This window comes from Danio rerio, chromosome 3, assembly GCF_049306965.1.
Source record: "Danio rerio strain Tuebingen ecotype United States chromosome 3, GRCz12tu, whole genome shotgun sequence".
NCBI classification, from domain to species: Eukaryota; Metazoa; Chordata; class Actinopteri; order Cypriniformes; family Danionidae; genus Danio; species Danio rerio.
The window spans coordinates 40,711,714-40,729,641 of NC_133178.1; the positions used below are offsets into that span (position 1 = coordinate 40,711,714).

The 17,928-nt window shown below is 35.5% G+C and overlaps 1 protein-coding gene across 1 annotated transcript; it reads left to right on the forward strand.

Moving 5' to 3' along the window:
- The first annotated feature begins 7,971 nt into the window (after positions 1-7,971).
- On the forward strand, positions 7,972-17,928 carry eif3ba (eukaryotic translation initiation factor 3, subunit Ba). The gene is given in 19 exon segments (NM_001290093.1): positions 7,972-8,204; positions 8,591-8,783; positions 9,843-9,962; positions 11,789-11,846; positions 11,949-12,077; positions 12,189-12,346; positions 13,485-13,616; positions 13,715-13,781; positions 13,868-13,914; positions 14,208-14,418; positions 14,502-14,574; positions 14,659-14,781; positions 14,859-14,937; positions 15,031-15,169; positions 16,005-16,130; positions 16,226-16,303; positions 16,418-16,526; positions 17,263-17,375; positions 17,454-17,928. Coding segments are annotated over 18 exon segments (2,046 nt in total). The 5' UTR covers positions 7,972-8,101; the 3' UTR covers positions 17,364-17,375; positions 17,454-17,928.

Below are 17,928 nucleotides of genomic sequence, written 5' to 3' on the forward strand. Positions count from 1 at the left end.
CAACATAAGTTGTGGCTATACCATGCTTGTTGAAAAGTGTTTTCAGTAAGCAAGGTGATCAAATTTAGAGTATACCAATGACACATGACATAAGATTACAAGTTACACTTAAACTTTAGGAAAGTTACAGCAGTCAAAAATGAGCAGGAAGTGTTTGTTTACCTTAAACTTCATCAAAACACTGTGTCAAGCGACAGCTTTTTATCCTGTTGAGAGCTGAACTAATGTTAAAGCGATTTCTCATTGAGATTCTCTGCATTACCTATTATTCACTTGTTTTCATAGATGGCCAGCCATTTCAGGGAACTTAAATGATTAAAGCCTGCTCATACAGTATTTGTTTTCAGTATTGTGGATGTCAATAGTTAGTATATATCTCTTTAAATTACTTTGAAAAGATGTAATAATAATGATAATAATTTTATATATATATATATATATATATATATATATATATATATATATATATATATATATATATATATATATATAAATTTAAAATTAAAATTCATTTTCGGCTTCATCACAATGCACTTTGTTGAAATAGTTAAAAACTGATAGTGTGTAATGTTTTAAATATTTTTAGCAGGAAAAACATGCAAGCTAAGGCTAAAATATGTTAATAAAATGAAATCGCTAGCAATGTTTCAAAACAAAACAGGGCAACTGTCCTCCCTGCTGAAAAAAAACAGCATAAGCTGGTTGGCTGGTTTTAGCTGGAAGACCAGCCTGGTTTTAAAGGGGTTTTGCAGGTTTGCAGCCTTTTCCAGTCTGACCGGCTAAAACCAGCTTGACCAGCCTGATTTAAGCTGGATATAGCTGGTTTTGGCTGGGCACCCAGCCTGGCTAGGCTGTTCAAGCTGGTTTTAGCTGGTCATCTCCTGGCCAGACCAGCTCAGTCATATGGCTGGAAACCAGCCTGGAAATGGCACGAACCCCTCTAAAACCAAGCTGTTTGATCAGCTAAAAACAGCTAACCAACCTAGGTTGGTTTAGGTTGTTTTTTCAGTAGGGCTAAAACAGACCAGAACATATGCAACACATTAACATGCTAATTCTAAAACATAGAAAACATTCTAAAACATTCTGTAACATTGACTGATTGTTTTTTAGCGTCCAATTTTAAAATGGATTCAACTGAACAGCTTTTAAAATGTTCTCAAGCCAAAAGTTGGTCTCTAAACTTTAATATCGTCTAGTTTTCAGCTTTCTAACATCTCAGCAAAGCTTAAAAGTGCTGCTTTTCCAACTAAAAAAGAAAAGTGTCCCCACACGCTGCATTTCCTGCGCATGCATGGCTTTGGGAACAAGTTCAAACAGAGACAAATAAACAGGGGTTATGCAAGAGTTAAGTGGCTGAGGAAACGGTACCACCAACTGGGGCTTGTGCTCAGTAAGCACCATTTTAACTTGGACGCATCTTTTTTTCACAAATACGCCACCCGTCTTTGTAGCCAGCTATTTTGGGCTTTATTGTCATATAAGAGTCACTGAGAACTTGTTCCTTTCCTGTGAGGGATCTGATGTTCGACGAAGAACAAAGAGGCCCTATTATGGTAAGACATCTAAACAAATATTCCCCATGTAACCTTCGACAAATAAAGCTCGAGGAAGAAGATAAAGTCGAAGCACAGAGTGCCCTTTCTGTGCCAAGCATGGCTTATTTGCGTGAGGTAAAACTCATGACTTGTGTTATACTTACTTTTGCTCCAGGCTGCCTTTCATTGCACTTCAAAATTGAATGCTGATATTTAGTAATATACAAGGGCAGCAGTCGTTGGCAGACTATTTAACAATGTTTCATTCTGCCCTTTATTGCAATCTGCCTGCAAGGCTTGTGTCGAGCTTTCAAATACACATCCAGCAGTGATTTTTCCGAGATTAAGGAGTGAGGGGAAAATGTCAGTTCAAGCATTAGCTGGAAAAGATGCGCCTGAGGGAACATTACTGTTAGTAATCTAATCACAACTGCAAAAACATCGCTAGAAGGGCACCAATCATTATGCAGATGGCTAGAGTTTGTCCAGACAGAACAAATCATCTGACTCTTGTATTACTGGGAAATCTCTCACCAGCTCATGATAAAAATTTGAGGTGCTTGCAACAAGAGCGCCACCTACTGGATATGTGTAGAGGACACCAGTTTATATTTCGCATTATCTACATCAGTCGTTCCCAATGTGGAAGAGAGTTCACTTGGAAATATAAAAGACTTAATTAAACTTGATTAAACAATTAGATTTACCAAATTTTATCCATAACCTACTGTAGTTAAAAAAAGTATTTACTAGTTACATCCGACCCCTGGGTTATTTATGTTATACTACTAATAATAATGGTATTATTTAATATTGCAGCAGATTGATTTTACAGCACCATGGTAAACCTTTACCGCACTCATGTACATTAAAAATAAACTAGAGAGATAAGATAAAACATGATATTCATGTGGTCTCCAAAATTAAACCAATAATAGGCTTGTGCAGTAAACTATATATAATGCCCACCAGTCTCATTATATGAGGTTAATATTAAAATAAACAAATGAATAAATGACAAAAAATAATATTATGATTGTTAGACTGTTGCACTTTTTTTGTGTTGTCAATATGCTTGTGTTGATATTGGCCTGTTGGTGTGTGTGCACCATTTTGAGCAATGCTTGTATGTTTATTACCACCTCCGAGGATGGGGAGGGGGAAGGGTTGCGAATCACTGGAATAATTATTTTAGGGGTAACGAGATAAAAAGTTTGGGAACCCCTGATCTACATTATAGGAAATGAAATAGAAACAGAATATATGTAAATGCATTGTGTTTCTCAAAGATTTAATGTATAATCTTCGTTTTGTTTGTACGAAGAAGAAGAATTTGCCTTTGGTGTTATTAGTAATATATGGCTATGAAGAAATTAAAACTTTTTCATCAAGGAGACATGACATGTATCAAACGTAAAGTAAACAACTTCTATAAAATAGTATTGGTATATTCAGATAGGTGGAAATCAAGATGTAAATAAATAAATGAATAAATAATAAATAAATGATTATATGTTACTAAATATTTTTTATTTGATGTAAATGTTGTTTTTTTGAACATTATGTTCTTAAAATTAACTATGTATCATAAATTCCACGATAAAATAAAATTATAACCGAACTGTTTTCAGTAATGTAATTACTTATTTTTAGGAAATGTATTTTTATTACATTTGGATTACTTTTGACCTACTTTTACTTTTCTGTTTATTACTTATTTTTTAAAATCACAATTAGTTTACATGTTAATATAAAATACAACATGACAAAAATTGTGTGTGCATGTATATATATATATATATATATATATATATATATATATATATATATATATATATATATATATATATATATATATATATATATAAAAGAATAACCTATAAATTACCTAAATTAATTACAATAGCTAATCATTCTTTGAATCTGATTACATCATCTTGATTACATGTAATCAGTTATACAACGCATTAGACAGTGAATTATGGTTTAGGTCCACAGTATCATTTATTAAAATAATTTCCTTTATAAACCACTGCCTAATGCATAATGGTCTCCTATTATGTCTAATAGTTTCCTTGTGTTTCTGCAGGACTGCCACAGGTCATTGTCAATCAATGTAATCAGCTGGAAAACATCCAAACCAAAGAGCTTCTTAAGGCTTTAGTAATGAACTAGACGTAAACTGTGTATCGCTGCGATGCCCTGAGGATGTGTTTGAAGCATTACTCTCTCGTAATGTTTCCAGCTGCCCTAAAGATTAAAGAGTCCCATTTTCAGATCATTACCAGGCTTTACCCTTCTAGCCGATTTACATGGGATGTCATTAAAAATGTACAGCATGTACTGTGGATGGATCTGTGTTACATTCATTTACAGTTCAAGATTAATGAGTACAGGTACAGCTACCAAAATAATGTACATTAATAAAAAGAAAGGAAAATACAAAATACTATGATTTAAAAAAAAAAAAAATCCCTATATGCTTACAACCCATGAACGCATGTCTTGGAAGAAAAGCTTTACTGAAATAGAAAATATTTCCTATATAGGCATGAGACGATAACCGTTTACAAGCTGTACAGTGTTTTGGAAAAGTCAAGATTTTAAAACCATAAATATTTTCTACCGTTTGTAAGGTATATGTAAATGTTTTTTGAAATAATAGTTTTTAGGGCAACAGTATCTCCAGCAGAAAAAAAAACCCCTCCACATCAAAAGCTACTAGTCAGCCCACGATTCAGCAAATATTTGAGAAACAAATTGCTTATAAACCAACATCCAATGCTGCTATGTGCATTCTATGTGCTATATGCACCTGAACAGTGGAGTGGCTTACTTACTTTAAATCCAAAGAAAGATATCTAAGGATGCCTTTTCAAGTTCTTTTCAAGAAATCTGTATTTTGTAAACTTACAAAGATATCAGACGTCAATGATGTATTTAAATATTGAGCCTGACCTGTTTAATGCTCCAATTTTTTATGTTTCTTAAAATAAAAGAAATATTCTGTTCAATAGGAAAAAACATTTTTTTTTAACCCAGATATTTATTAAGAATATTTTATTGCAGTGATCACAATACTGTGAAACTGTGACATTTTTAATCAAGATTTTCATACCATCAGAATCTTATATCGACCTATTCCTATTCCTAAATTTGCATATAGTAGCTAGAAGGTTCAGTTTTTGAGAGTTAAAATATTTTATTAAATAATTCAAATATTTTGATTATCAAATATTTAAGTCTAAACAACATATATTTTTGAATTTTTGCATATTTTTGGTACATTTTGAGTGCAACTGATGAGCTGCAAATGTATTTATTATATAAATTAATCAGTCACAGAGTCTTAGAGGTCATCTGATTTCTGAAATGAAAACTCGGCACATTTTGAGCACAAATTATCGAATGGTTTCATAGGATTATGACAATTAGAAAATAAGGGCATGTATTTTTTTATTTATTTTTTTATTTACAATAGGATGTATGCACAGCCACACAGCAAGAAGGTTGCTGGTTCAAGCCTTGGCTGGGTCAGTTGGCGTTTCTGTGTGGAATTTGCATATTCTGTCTGCGTTCGTGTGGGTTTTCTCCTGGTGCTCCGGTTTCCCCCACAGTCCAAAGACAAGTGGCACAAGTGAAATTGGGTAGGCTAAATTGTCCGTAGTGTATGACTGTGAATGAGTGTGTATGGATGTTTCCCAGAGATGGGTTGCGGCTGGAAGGGCATCCGCTGTGTACAAACATGCTGGATATGTTGGTGGTTCGTTTAATAAAGGGACTTAGCTGAAAAGAAAAAGAATGAATGAATGAATGAATGAATGAATGAATGAATGAATGAATGAATGAATGAATGAATGAATGAATGCATGCACAGCCAGTGCTGGTGAGCTGTCTTTTCATTACAAAAACCAATTTTAAGATCTGATTTCTTTAAAAATCAGTGACCTTCTCTGCCTGATAGATTTTAAATAAAGTGGGTATCAGACCTGACAATAAGAAGCATTAAATTCCACTTTCTCCACTTTATCTTTAAAATATGAAAATGTTCATCTACCCCTGTATTCTGTATTCAACTAAATAAATACCTACTGGTTATACATTACAACATCGATGCTGTAAAGGAACCTTATGAAATTGAAAAGTCACATAAACCTTTCACTGGAAGTTTATCGTTGGCTGGAAACACTAGCTGTGCACAGAGCCCATTATCGGGGGTTCCATATGCTAATGTTATAATTAGTTTAATGATGTTTGAGGGACCTAAGAGAAGATTTAAACAATGGTTTCTATATACAGTACTAGGAAAGATTAGAAACAGTAAACGATAAAATGAGTTTTAATAATTTTTTAGGTAATTATGATTTTACTCATTACAAAAATAAAGTGAACCTATAATGGACAAAAATCTGACACTGAGAAAAACATCGCAAAATAGACGGTTTTTGAAATGAGATGGATCCTGAAAATTTGATCATAAAAACAGAACAAATGAAAGAATCCAAAACAAATCTGAGACGAGGAAAGACTATTTGCGATGTTATTGAGGATTGTAAATTGGGTCTGTCCGGGTTTATGCAGCATTGGAGAAAAAAAAAAAGATTAATCAGAGTAAAAGGATTGAAAAAAGCAGAAATTGGAAACAGCGAGTAGGAAGACCAACAAGAAGATGGAATAATAATATCAAAGAATGGCTAGGAGGAAACGAAACGTTTTCTAAATGATAGTATCAAAAAAATCCCCACTGCCCTCTCCTGCAGAGGCTGGTTGTATTCTCTGTGTTGTAGACCTACACAGACCTGCTTCTGCAGCTGATAATTGCTGCAATGACAGAGAACACACTTTTTTCTTGATCATCTTTGTAATTAAGCATTTTATGTACTGATTCCATTTATATTTAGTGTTACCTAAAAAGTTACCTAAGCAACCTCAAAGTGGGAACACACTAGCATCTCAATTGTCACCCAGAGCAGAGCGATGGGCAGCTACAAAGCCGATGCTAGTGTGAATGAGGCATAAAACTGAAAGCTGTAGTAATGAAATAAGAGCTGAAGCAATTGTTGATGAGAGATGAGCGATGCGCAGCACACAAACAGCATGGGAAGTAGTAGTGGTTTTATCAAATTATGTACATTTAGGGTTCTGTTTTAAATAGGTTCTGTTTGGTCCTATGAAACACTATTTAAACACTATTGAAGGTGTATGATGGTGATTCATGTCATAAGCATGGCAGGTCCATGAGAGTAAAATTGTGGATTTCTCTGGGTTTGAACATTCTTCAAAACATTTGGTATACTGCAAGTACAAAAGTCAAAAAGGTGGTACTGGACATTTCATTTATAGCACATTATTTTCTTCATTCTCTGTTTTCACCTGGGGATTCTTATCCCGAGGCGCCTAGATATTTTGCAGCACCATTAATGCGATCCTAGAAATGATGCCAAGGTCTTTATAATCCTGGACCAGGCCGAATCCTGAGCTGACGCTGCGGCAGTCATAGAGAGCAAAAGACTGATTCCTGAAAGACCCCAGTGACAGAAGAGCCTTCACATTGGTCCTGTGGGTTAGCCTAAGCACCCGCCGGTGACCTACTCACACCTGCAGTTCTACATAATGGACGTTCAGCATTCTCCAGCATCTGGCGCCTAGACTGCAGCTCTGCACAGGAAGTTTGGCCATGGTCATGCCCAATTGAGCCTAGTTTCTTTCAAGGTTTTTTTTTCTTCACTTTCATCAATTGGTAAAGTTTTTTTTCTTGCCACTGGCTTGCTTGGCTTGGGACATTTGCTCTTCAGTGTTTGGACTTTCAACAGTGAAATTTAAACCACACTGAACTGAAATAAATTGAACCTCAACTCTGAAAACTGGATTTAGAGTTTCAATCTACTAAAACTTCTATCTAGGTAAAGCTGCTTTGACACTGTCTACGTTGTAAAAGAGCTAAAGAAAAAGACATGAATTTAATTTTAATAGAAAAATTGTACATATTGTGCCTTTAAGTTTGCATATTTTATAATAGTATAGAAATGTTTTGATTGTTATTAACTTAGTGTTATTGTCTATCTATCTATCTATCTATCTGTCTGTCTGTCTGTCTGTCTGTCTGTCTGTCTGTCTGTCTGTCGCCAGAGATGGACAATAGAACTGATGGTAACATTGCGCGCTCTTGTACGGGAGGTTCTTGTCACATGAACAGGAAGTTCAGAGAGCGATAAGCAGAAGACGAGACCAAGTTCACTTAAAAGGGGTCTGCCATGTCATATTCCACAACAAAACTACACATTGTATACAATTTAACCAAATATCATAAAAGTGTTAAGCTCACATAATCTGCCAATGAAGCAAATTTTTATCCTTTTCCTTCAATTATGCTGTACATGAATCCTAACGCTCCAACAGAGCCCTGAGGTGCTCTCCGCGCACATGGTACGGTCCTTCTCTCGCTCGCAGTGGTTGGCGCCGGCTGCTTTGCACATGGCCGAGTGAGTAAAATATCTGGATTACTGCTGTGAAATTCACCACCACCTTCTAACCAGCACAGACCCACAGCAACCGATCTCTAAATGCGAGATACGGAGAACATGGAGGCCGAAATGGAGTATGACGATGAAGAAGAGCCTTCGTTCAGTGATCCGGAGGACTTCGACGATGACATCAGTGATCAGGGTGAGAGAGAGGCCTGCTTTAGCGCGCCTGCCGATCCCAGTCTCACACTAAACCCCATAGCTCAGCATGTCAGCCACGAGCTAACACAAAAATCCTTTGGTTTATTTGTGTGTCAATCTTTCAAGCTGATAAACTACGCTGTTTCACAGTTAATGCCGTTTTATGTTAGTCAAAGCTTCTCTTTAAGTCCAGCATGTGCGCGAACTAGACAAAAGCATCTTAGCAGTAGCTTTAGGGAAATAGACTAACGTTAGTGTCGTAACAGCATAGAGTCAGCAGCTGTTATGCTTTTGGCTTCAGAAACGTCATTGTACTGCCGTTTTGCTTTAACAAATGCTGTTGTGCTAACTGTACTAACTCTATCTGTGTGTTTTCTGGTCATTCAGAGCTGCTGGGGGATGTTCTCAGGGACAAACCGCAGGAGGCTGACGGCATCGACTCAGTCATCGTGGTTGATAATGTGCCTCAGGTCGGACCTGATCGCCTGGAAAAGCTCAAGAACGTCATTCACAAGATCTTCTCAAAGTTTGGCAAAATCACCAATGAGTTCTACCCTGACGCAGATGGAAAGACCAAGGGGTATGTTTGGGTCTGCTTGGTGCGTTTTGGGATGTAGGGATGCACCATTGGTGACATTTAATCAATAATTGATGCAATACGTAAGGGTAGTTCACCCAAGCATCAACATTTAGTCACTGTGAAGTTGGTTCTAAATGCTTGTTTTTATTTTTTCTAAAATTGTTTGGACGAATGTTGGAAACTAACCAATGATATCCGTAGTATGAACGTTTTTATGGGATTCTATGGCTTGCTGGTTCCAACATTCCTCAAGACATTTTCTTCTCTGGTGCTCGAGTAAATTACAGCATTTTCATATTGCTTGAACTATCTCTTAAATTCATTAGACACTTTATTATAAAAGAAAACAAATATTTAAGTAATCTGTCAAATGCCATTAAAACTAACTAAAAACCAATAATGTTTATTAGCAAAACACAAACTGCATTTGCAGAAAACTGTAACATTGCACAAATATAACTTATCTTTCTTCATATCTTATTATCTTCATATTGAAATCTGCAAGTAATTAACTGCTATTGGGCATCTCGATAAATGGTCTTAATGTGCTTCTTTTTTTTTTTTTAAACATATGCTTTCAAGTCTTTCTTGTAAATTTGGAAGTTCTCAGATAACAATTATTTTAATTTGACGTTACAAGTACTACTGTGTGTGACTAAAAGGCTTAAATGTATTGGTGGTTTAACCATTACAGAAAAAAAGAGGGCAGCTGTGGCACAAACCTTACATTTTTTTTATGGTCTAATAAAATGAGTTGAGCACAAACTATCTGTATTAGTTTTTAGGTTTCTGTTAAGGTTTTAAAGTGTATATGTGTACTAGTTATTAATGGCATGTTTGCAATGTTGTATATATTTTCTATGGATTATAGGACGTATTGACAGATCGCACTATTATGTCTTCTTTTTCATTCTTTTAAAACCTATTTATTCTTTGTTGATTTTATTTTCTTATACTTTTATTCCTGTTTATGTAAAACACTTTGAATAACCACTGAGTATAAAATGTGCTATAGATATAAACTTGTCTATAATAATTTTCCATGCTTTATCATTACAGGTACATTTTCCTAGAGTATTCTGCACCAAGTCACGCTCATGAAGCGGTAAAAAACGCTGATGGCTACAAGCTGGACAAGCAGCACACCTTCCGTGTCAATCTGTTCACTGACTTTGACAAGTAAGTTATCTTTTAGGGTCTGCAGTAGTGTACTGCAATAGGTTGCTTTAATGAAAGAACCTTTACAGTGTTGTATAATTTATACTCAGTATTGTCTATCATTTCCAGAATGCATTTTGGCAAGCTGTTTCTAATGCCTCAAACTTCATTTAGGGCAGATCAGTTCGTCTCTCAATTTAGCTTGAAATATATCAGGGCTGTGCAGATGCTGATATCAGTATTAAAAAAATCTATTAATATTTAATAGATTAATATTAAAATGTAATTTTTTGATACCTTTTGGGATATTTCACCCCAATTGTCGCCTTTCTTTTGCTTTAAGCAAATATTTCAGCTTCTTTCTTCTGATGAACAAAAATGAAGATATATTGCAAAAAGCTGAAAACTGGTAGTCATTGACTTGTATTTTTGTTTCACTATGGAAGGCATTGGCTACCATTATCCAACATTTTTAAAATATATTTTATGTTCGAAAAATAAACTCCTGTAGAGTTGGAACCACATGAGGGAGAGTAAATGGTGAGAATTTATGTTATTTTTGGGTGAACTTTCCTTTTAAATAAAGCATACTACTTGGACTGCATGATGTTGGAAATAACTGACGCTACAATGTTAGATTCTATGTTTATTGCAATATGAAAACAATTTGACAGGATATCTTTATTTAGAAAAGAATGTTTTATTTTTGAATGACTGGGGTGATTTTGCAGAGGAGTAACTCTGCATATAAATAATATCAAATTACAAATCATAAATTAATGGAATAAAACAAAGACCGAAGTAAAAGAAACATTGCTTGTTTTCTGGGCAGTCTTGACAGTATTCAGGGACAGAGCATAATCCAATTTAAAATATGTTACATATTCTATAATCTGTAAACAAAATGCATTTAATCTGTTAGAATGTTTGCACAGCAACAGGCATTAACAAAATGTACAAATGAAAAGTCTCACTGTCTGGAGCTGTAGTTAGAAACATAGTTCCTGGCTGTGTTCTATTCCCACTTATCCCCCTATGCGCTATTCATTTAGAACATTCTAATATTAAAAGTTGGTATTGTTAAAAATAAAAAAAAACATTAAGGTCATCTCTCTTAGGTGTAATTTGCTTTCTAACTATTTTTACGGTTCAGTTTTAGCGATCTTCATGTTTACAAATGTGCTACCTTCGCAGTGCATTTTGAAAATATTGATATAATTTTGAACACAGCCTCATGACGAAAGCTGTGGGAGACCTATTATTTAAAAGCAGAATTTATGCATTTAATACATGAATTTTAATGTATATTACATATACATTTATGTAGATTTCAGTAAAAATGAAAAACAAGTGCATGTTTTTTCCAACTCTAATATTGGATTTTATTTTAAATGCATGTGTGTATAAAACAATATAATTGGCACAAAGAATTTGAGTTTTTCTCTAAAGATGTAGTTACTCCACCCTGTTTAGAGCATCATTATGGGCGTTTTATGTTAAAACTAACGTGGTTCAAGCGATGGATCTGCGACAGAGAAACCACGAGTTTTGGGAAATATTTGTCACGACATCGTTCTTTTCCCAAACGATGCAACGTACTATGATAGTTCAGCTGCGAGTTACGTCGTTGTTTGGGAAACGCACCCCTGACCGATGGTGCATTGTCATTTGGGATTCCTGCCTGATACCTTGTGATGTGACTTGCAGATGCATACATTGTGATGCTGCAGCCCTACATACTTTGCTATACATGCAAAAATGTGGCACATACAATAACATGGAAGAGAAAATCAGGTGATGCATTAATAATCAACTGATCACTAATCTAAAGTCTTTTATCCACATAGGTACATGTCAATCTGTGATGAGTGGGAAGCTCCTGAAAAGCAGCCATTTAAAGATTTTGTGAGTTTAATAATATTTTTGATTGTCATTGTCGTCATAACCTACTGAAAATCTTTTATTACAAAAATTAATGAATGTTAATATTTGGTGTTTCTTTTACAGGGTAATCTGCGCCACTGGATGGAGGATCCTGACTGTCGTGATCAGTACAGCGTTATCTATGACTCTGGTGAAAGAACGGGCATATTCGCCAATGATGTCAAGGAGCCTATTGAAGTGGAGGAGAGAGCGGTGAGTTAAGTGTAATGTTATAGAAGACTATCATTCATCTGTAAGAATATATAGATATTGTGGACGTGCATGCTCTGACAATCAGTATTTTTCTTTGTATCTTACTTGTAGCGCTGGACTGAGACATACGTGCGCTGGTCTCCGAAAGGCACGTATCTGGCTACATTCCATCAGAGAGGCATCGCTCTGTGGGGTGGGGAGAAGTTCAAGCAGATCCAGAGGTTCAGTCATCAGGGGGTTCAGCTCATTGACTTCTCTCCCTGTGAGAGGTATGTCATGTTCTCCTGTTTAGAAATGGCCTCATGTTTGTATTTTAACACATTTTGCTCCCTGATTTAGACTCAAATAAACATTCCATATGTTTTTGTTTCTATACTGTACGTACTATCACCCTATCCTCAACCCAAACCTCACAGGAAACAATTTTACTTTCTAGCAAAAAAAAAATCAAATTCTATATGAAAAAGCCATTTTTGAAAAATGGTGACATAGGACAAAGTTCTCAGAGTTCACCTTAAAGATGCAGTAGGTCATCTGCCAGAATGCTAGCATTAGCATAATAGCATAGAAATTTTACGACCCCTGCCGTCCAAAGCCACGCCTCCTTAAGTTATGAACTTGCAAACGCGCACTGATTAGATATAACACTAGATCATGTCATTCACTAGTTAGAAAACTCTATGGACACAAACTTTATCAAGCATAGTTGTTGACCGGCCAGCGGTTGCAGGATTTAAATTTCCCCAAAACTGTGTCACAGGCTGTCAATGTTCAAAAATGAACAAATGTGTGAATATAAATCAAACTTCGCCTCAGTAAAGCTGAATAGCTGATCGGAAGAGCTCATTTACTTGTGTTTTGTTGTTAAACTAAATAAAAATTACATCAGTAAAAATGAGTGCTAAAAACAGAAATATCCTGTCATCCTTTTACATTTATGTTACCAAGACAATGAGTGTCATTTTCAATTGTGCTCGCTGATTCTCGTACATTGCTTGTTTTCATTTTTTTTTTACTTGAACAATTAAACAAATGCTCAGGTCTACTTAACCGATTATATTATGGATGCTGTAATCGGTACTCCACGAACTTGAAAATAGCCAATCTTCTGCGGGATGTTTTCAGTGGTTCAGTTGAGGTTGAGTAAATGAGCATCAAATGAGAAGTTGACTAATGGTTAACATCGTTAGTGATAACATTAGTTAACAGTCATAATCCTGGTCATCCTTTCATAACGATAATTCAAAATAACCAAGTAATGACTAATAAATCATCCTTGTTACTACTTGATTTAACTAGTAGGGCATTTTCAGTGCATCATTTTCTATTACAGTCAAATTAGTAATTTTTATTTCAGGTTAGTAAACCTTTTTTAATGTTATCCTTTTTTTTTTTTTTTTTTTGCAGGTATGTTGTTACATTCAGCCCTCTTATGGACACTAAAGACGACCCACAGGCCATCATTATCTGGGATGTTCTCACAGGACAGAAGAAAAGAGGCTTTCACTGTGAAAGCTCTGCCCACTGGCCAATTTTCAAGTAAGTGTGACCTTAGTCGAATTTCGTAGCACATGTTCCTGATTTGAGTACATTTGAACTAGAATATAATAACTTACGCGGAAACCTGTTGTCTTCAGGTGGAGTCCAGATGGGAAATTCTTCGCCCGAATGACCCAAGACATGCTGAGCATCTACGAGACTCCAGTAAGTCTCTTATGGTTTAGACATGAGATTGTTATTTAAACAGCTGATCTCTGAGGATTCTCAATCGAAAATTGTTTCTTTTCTAGTCGATGGGTCTTTTGGAGAAGAAGAGTTTGAAGATAAACGGAATTAAGTGAGTAATATTAAACAATTAAAGGCATAAATATTTGTATTTTTGGGTGTTTTATATAGTATCAAATATGATTTAAGGCATTTATAATTGTTCAGGAATAATGTTTCAGATTTTTTTGTTAAACATTTTTTTCACTTTTGATGTTTTTATGCATGCTTGTTAAGTAAAAGTATTTAAAAAATAAAAATAAAACTTGGAACTTTTACAAAGTTACCTTAAAAAAAGCCTCCTGAGAGTTACACTAATAACTTTTTGTGATTGCACTGATGACTTTTTTTTTCTCATTTCCACAGGGATTTCTCCTGGTCACCTGGTGATAACATCATTGCATTCTGGGTCCCTGAGGATAAGGACATCCCAGCAAGAGTAACGCTCATGCAGTTTCCATCTAGGAATGAGATGAGAGTCCGCAACCTGTTTAATGTTGTAGACTGCAAACTTCACTGGCAGAAGAATGGAGACTATCTCTGTGTGAAGGTGGATCGAACACCCAAAGGAACACAGGTATGAGAGCAGCCTTGAAAGTGCACTTTCAGGCTACACTAAAATAAAAAGGGATTTTCTCAATTTCTACTTTTCTACTTCAGGGTGTTGTCACCAACTTTGAGATCTTCAGGATGAGAGAGAAGCAGGTACCTGTTGATGTGGTGGAGATGAAAGGTAAAAAGGGGATTTTTTTGTTAAGAATTTAGAGGTGTTTTTCTTTTTATTACTGTCTTTACCTACCAATGCTTCATCTTACAGACAGCATTATTGCCTTTGCTTGGGAGCCAAATGGAAGCAAATTTGCTGTGCTACATGGAGAATCTCCTAGAATCAATTCATCATTCTACCATGTGAAGAGCAATGGAAAAATCGACCTAATTAGTGAGTGATTTTTAATGGATTTTTCTTAATAAATGTCAAATTTTCAGAATATGAAACCAAAAATGTGTTGTTTTTAGAAATGTTCGACAAGCAACAGGCAAACAGCATCTTTTGGAGTCCCCAGGGGCAGTTTTTGGTCTTGGCTGGACTGAGGAGGTCTGTTTACAATATATACTCTGCTGTATTAATGTTTCAGGTTTTAGATTGTTTTTTTTTTAACTTGTGCTTTTCTTATGTTTCACTCAATAGCATGAATGGAGCTCTTGCTTTTGTGGACACTTCAGACTGCACCATGATGAACATCGCCGAGCATTACATGGCTTCAGATGTGGAGTGGGACCCCACTGGACGATTCGTCGTGACATCTGTCTCTTGGTGGAGTCACAAGGTGATTTTAATATGGTCCAAATGAAAATTTGTTCAAGACGATATTTCCCTTTTTGCTGTTTGCATCAAATTAATCTTACAATCTATTTTATAGAGATAGAAATGCAAAATAGACAAAGCAGTAAGTAATGTAGATTAAAATATTGTATTATTGAAATTAAAATAAAATGTCAAAATATTATTTAAATAATGTTTCAACATCGTTCAAGTGCATTTATTCTGATTTGTTTGGTAAAATAAAAATAAACATAGAATAGATTAGAGAGACTTATAATGACATTTGATTTGTGTTTTGGGGCTTTCACTGTGATCTTTATCAGGTAAAGAACCATATAAAGTTACTTTATTAACATTGATTATATAAATAATAGAAGTCTTATAAAACCTACTAGAAACAAATTAGTATTTCAATGAGTGCCTTATAAAAAATAAACTGTATTTAACCCTTTATATGTCGTCAAATGATTGTTATACATTGTTTTAAAATTCAGTAAGGTGTTTTAAGAAGAGCATTTGTTTGCTAGGCATCCATTAAATGAATTAAATATAAAGACATTTGCCGTGTTGCAAAATGTGTTATAAATAAAAGGCTTTCCATTAATCAAATAACCTACTTGCAATTGCACCACATTAAGGTGCACTTCCTTTTCACGTTTTATGATGATATATATTTCCTGAACATCAGTTAAGCTTATTAGAAGGATTTCTGAGGGATCTTGTGATGAAGAATGGAGTAATGATGCTGAAAAATGACAGGATCAAATTGCACGTTAAAAATCAAATTAAATGTAAAAGATTTAGGTATTGTAAATCAAATGTTTCTTGTTTTGCTATAGGTGGACAATGCCTTCTGGCTGTGGACGTTCCAGGGTCGCCTGCTGCAGAAGAACAACAAGGAGCGTTTCTGCCAGCTGCTATGGAGGCCTCGTCCGCCCTCTCTCCTGACTCAAGAGCAGATAAAGGTGAGCTGAGGGGTCAGACGCAGGGTCACTCTCATTACTTCCTCAGCTCCCTTCACTGTCGACTCTAATCCCTCCTCGCCTTTCTAATCCCACAGCTCATTAAGAAGGACTTGAAGAAATACTCCAAGATCTTTGAGCAGAAAGATCGTCTCAGCCAGTCCAAGGCTTCAAAGGTATGCATCTTTATTATTACTTTCAAATGATTATTTTTATTTTTACCACACTAGGATGCACACATTTTCAAGTTGAGTGGTCCTCTTTAGATTTGAGTGTCTTGTGCTTTATAGGAACTGGTGGACAAGAGACGTACCATGATGGAGGAGTATCGCAAGCACCGCAAGAGAGCCATGGACATGTACCAGGAGCAGAGACCTCTCCGCCTCGAACTCAGAGGAGGTAATGATGTCCAATGTCGAGTTTAATTCATCCATCAGCAGCTTGCTCAGAAAGCACAGGGTTTCAGTGCACTTCTCTTTTCTCTAGATCAGGTTTTTTGTGATTATTCCACGTTGCCTAATTGCAGTTTCTTGATCTAATCTTGATCATTATACTCAGTTGCAGTCAGTTTAATTTTTAGTTATGCAACCTTGTTGTTACTCACCCTAGCTAAATACATTTAAAAAATATATAATTTAGTTAAAAAAAGGTTTGTGTACGACTAGTGTTTGATTGTTTTGCACATTTTTTTATGTATACAGCTAAGAAATAACTTCATTTTATTATTATTATTATTATTAAATTTTTTTTAAAGCAGGTACAAATCTTTTTAACTAGCCTAACTGGGTCATTAGAAAAGAATCCATAGTGTTTAGCCCTGTATAATTCAGAAATTTCATTCATGATGGTCTTAGTCTTACTTGTGACTGGATGAAACGTGCAAAATACAGATTGCTTTTGTAAAGGTGAAGCAGAAAGTGACGAAATAATAAAATATCTTGACAAAATTCAAACACAGGTGGTCATGAGATGCATTTGAACATGTTGATATCAGTTGGAAATGGTAGTGCGTTTCAGCTGGACATTTGTGATCAGTTCCATGTGAAAAATGTTATGTTTGTAGCGGCCCTTTCTTAGAGGTGTACATATGTTGAATGGGATTTTAGTCCTCAATGGATTTTTCTATGCTTTCTAGGCGTGGACACTGATGAGCTGGACAGCAATGTTGATGACTGGGAGGAAGAGACCATTGAGTTTTTCATCAATGAAGAAATTATTCCCATCGGAGATCTGTAATTGCAACAGCAGGTAATGTGTGCAGTGTTATGGCACATCTTTGACATACCTTGGCACGGTAATACTGACCTGATGTTTTGTTATCTTCAGAATTCGTTTTTACTGGAGTGTGGACAAGCATTGGAGAAAAAATTGAGGGATCACCCTATAAGAGAATTCCTTGTTATCATCAGTCAAGTGCCTTTTAATACTGGTCACTGGGGAAGGAGAATTTTGTGCCACTGTTGACTGCTGCTTTTTAATAACAAAAATCATCCAGCTCTGAGAGGAACCGCCCTGCCAACATCATTCTGGCCTGCTCTCGGTGGATCTGATCATAACACGTTCTTGTTCCTGCCGTCGGTTGATCTACCTCATCAAAAGGGTGTCACCATGGCACAATATGCCATAAACTGTTTTTACATCATCTCACTGAAGGAAAACATTTCATTTCCTAAGGTTTTCCCAAAGGCAAACTTGTACTCTAGTGTGCGAAAATGGCACTACAGTGGTCTGTATCCTCCTCCATTCAGATTACCTGATATTAAATGCACAACAAGGGAATAAAGTTTAACTGAAATCCAAA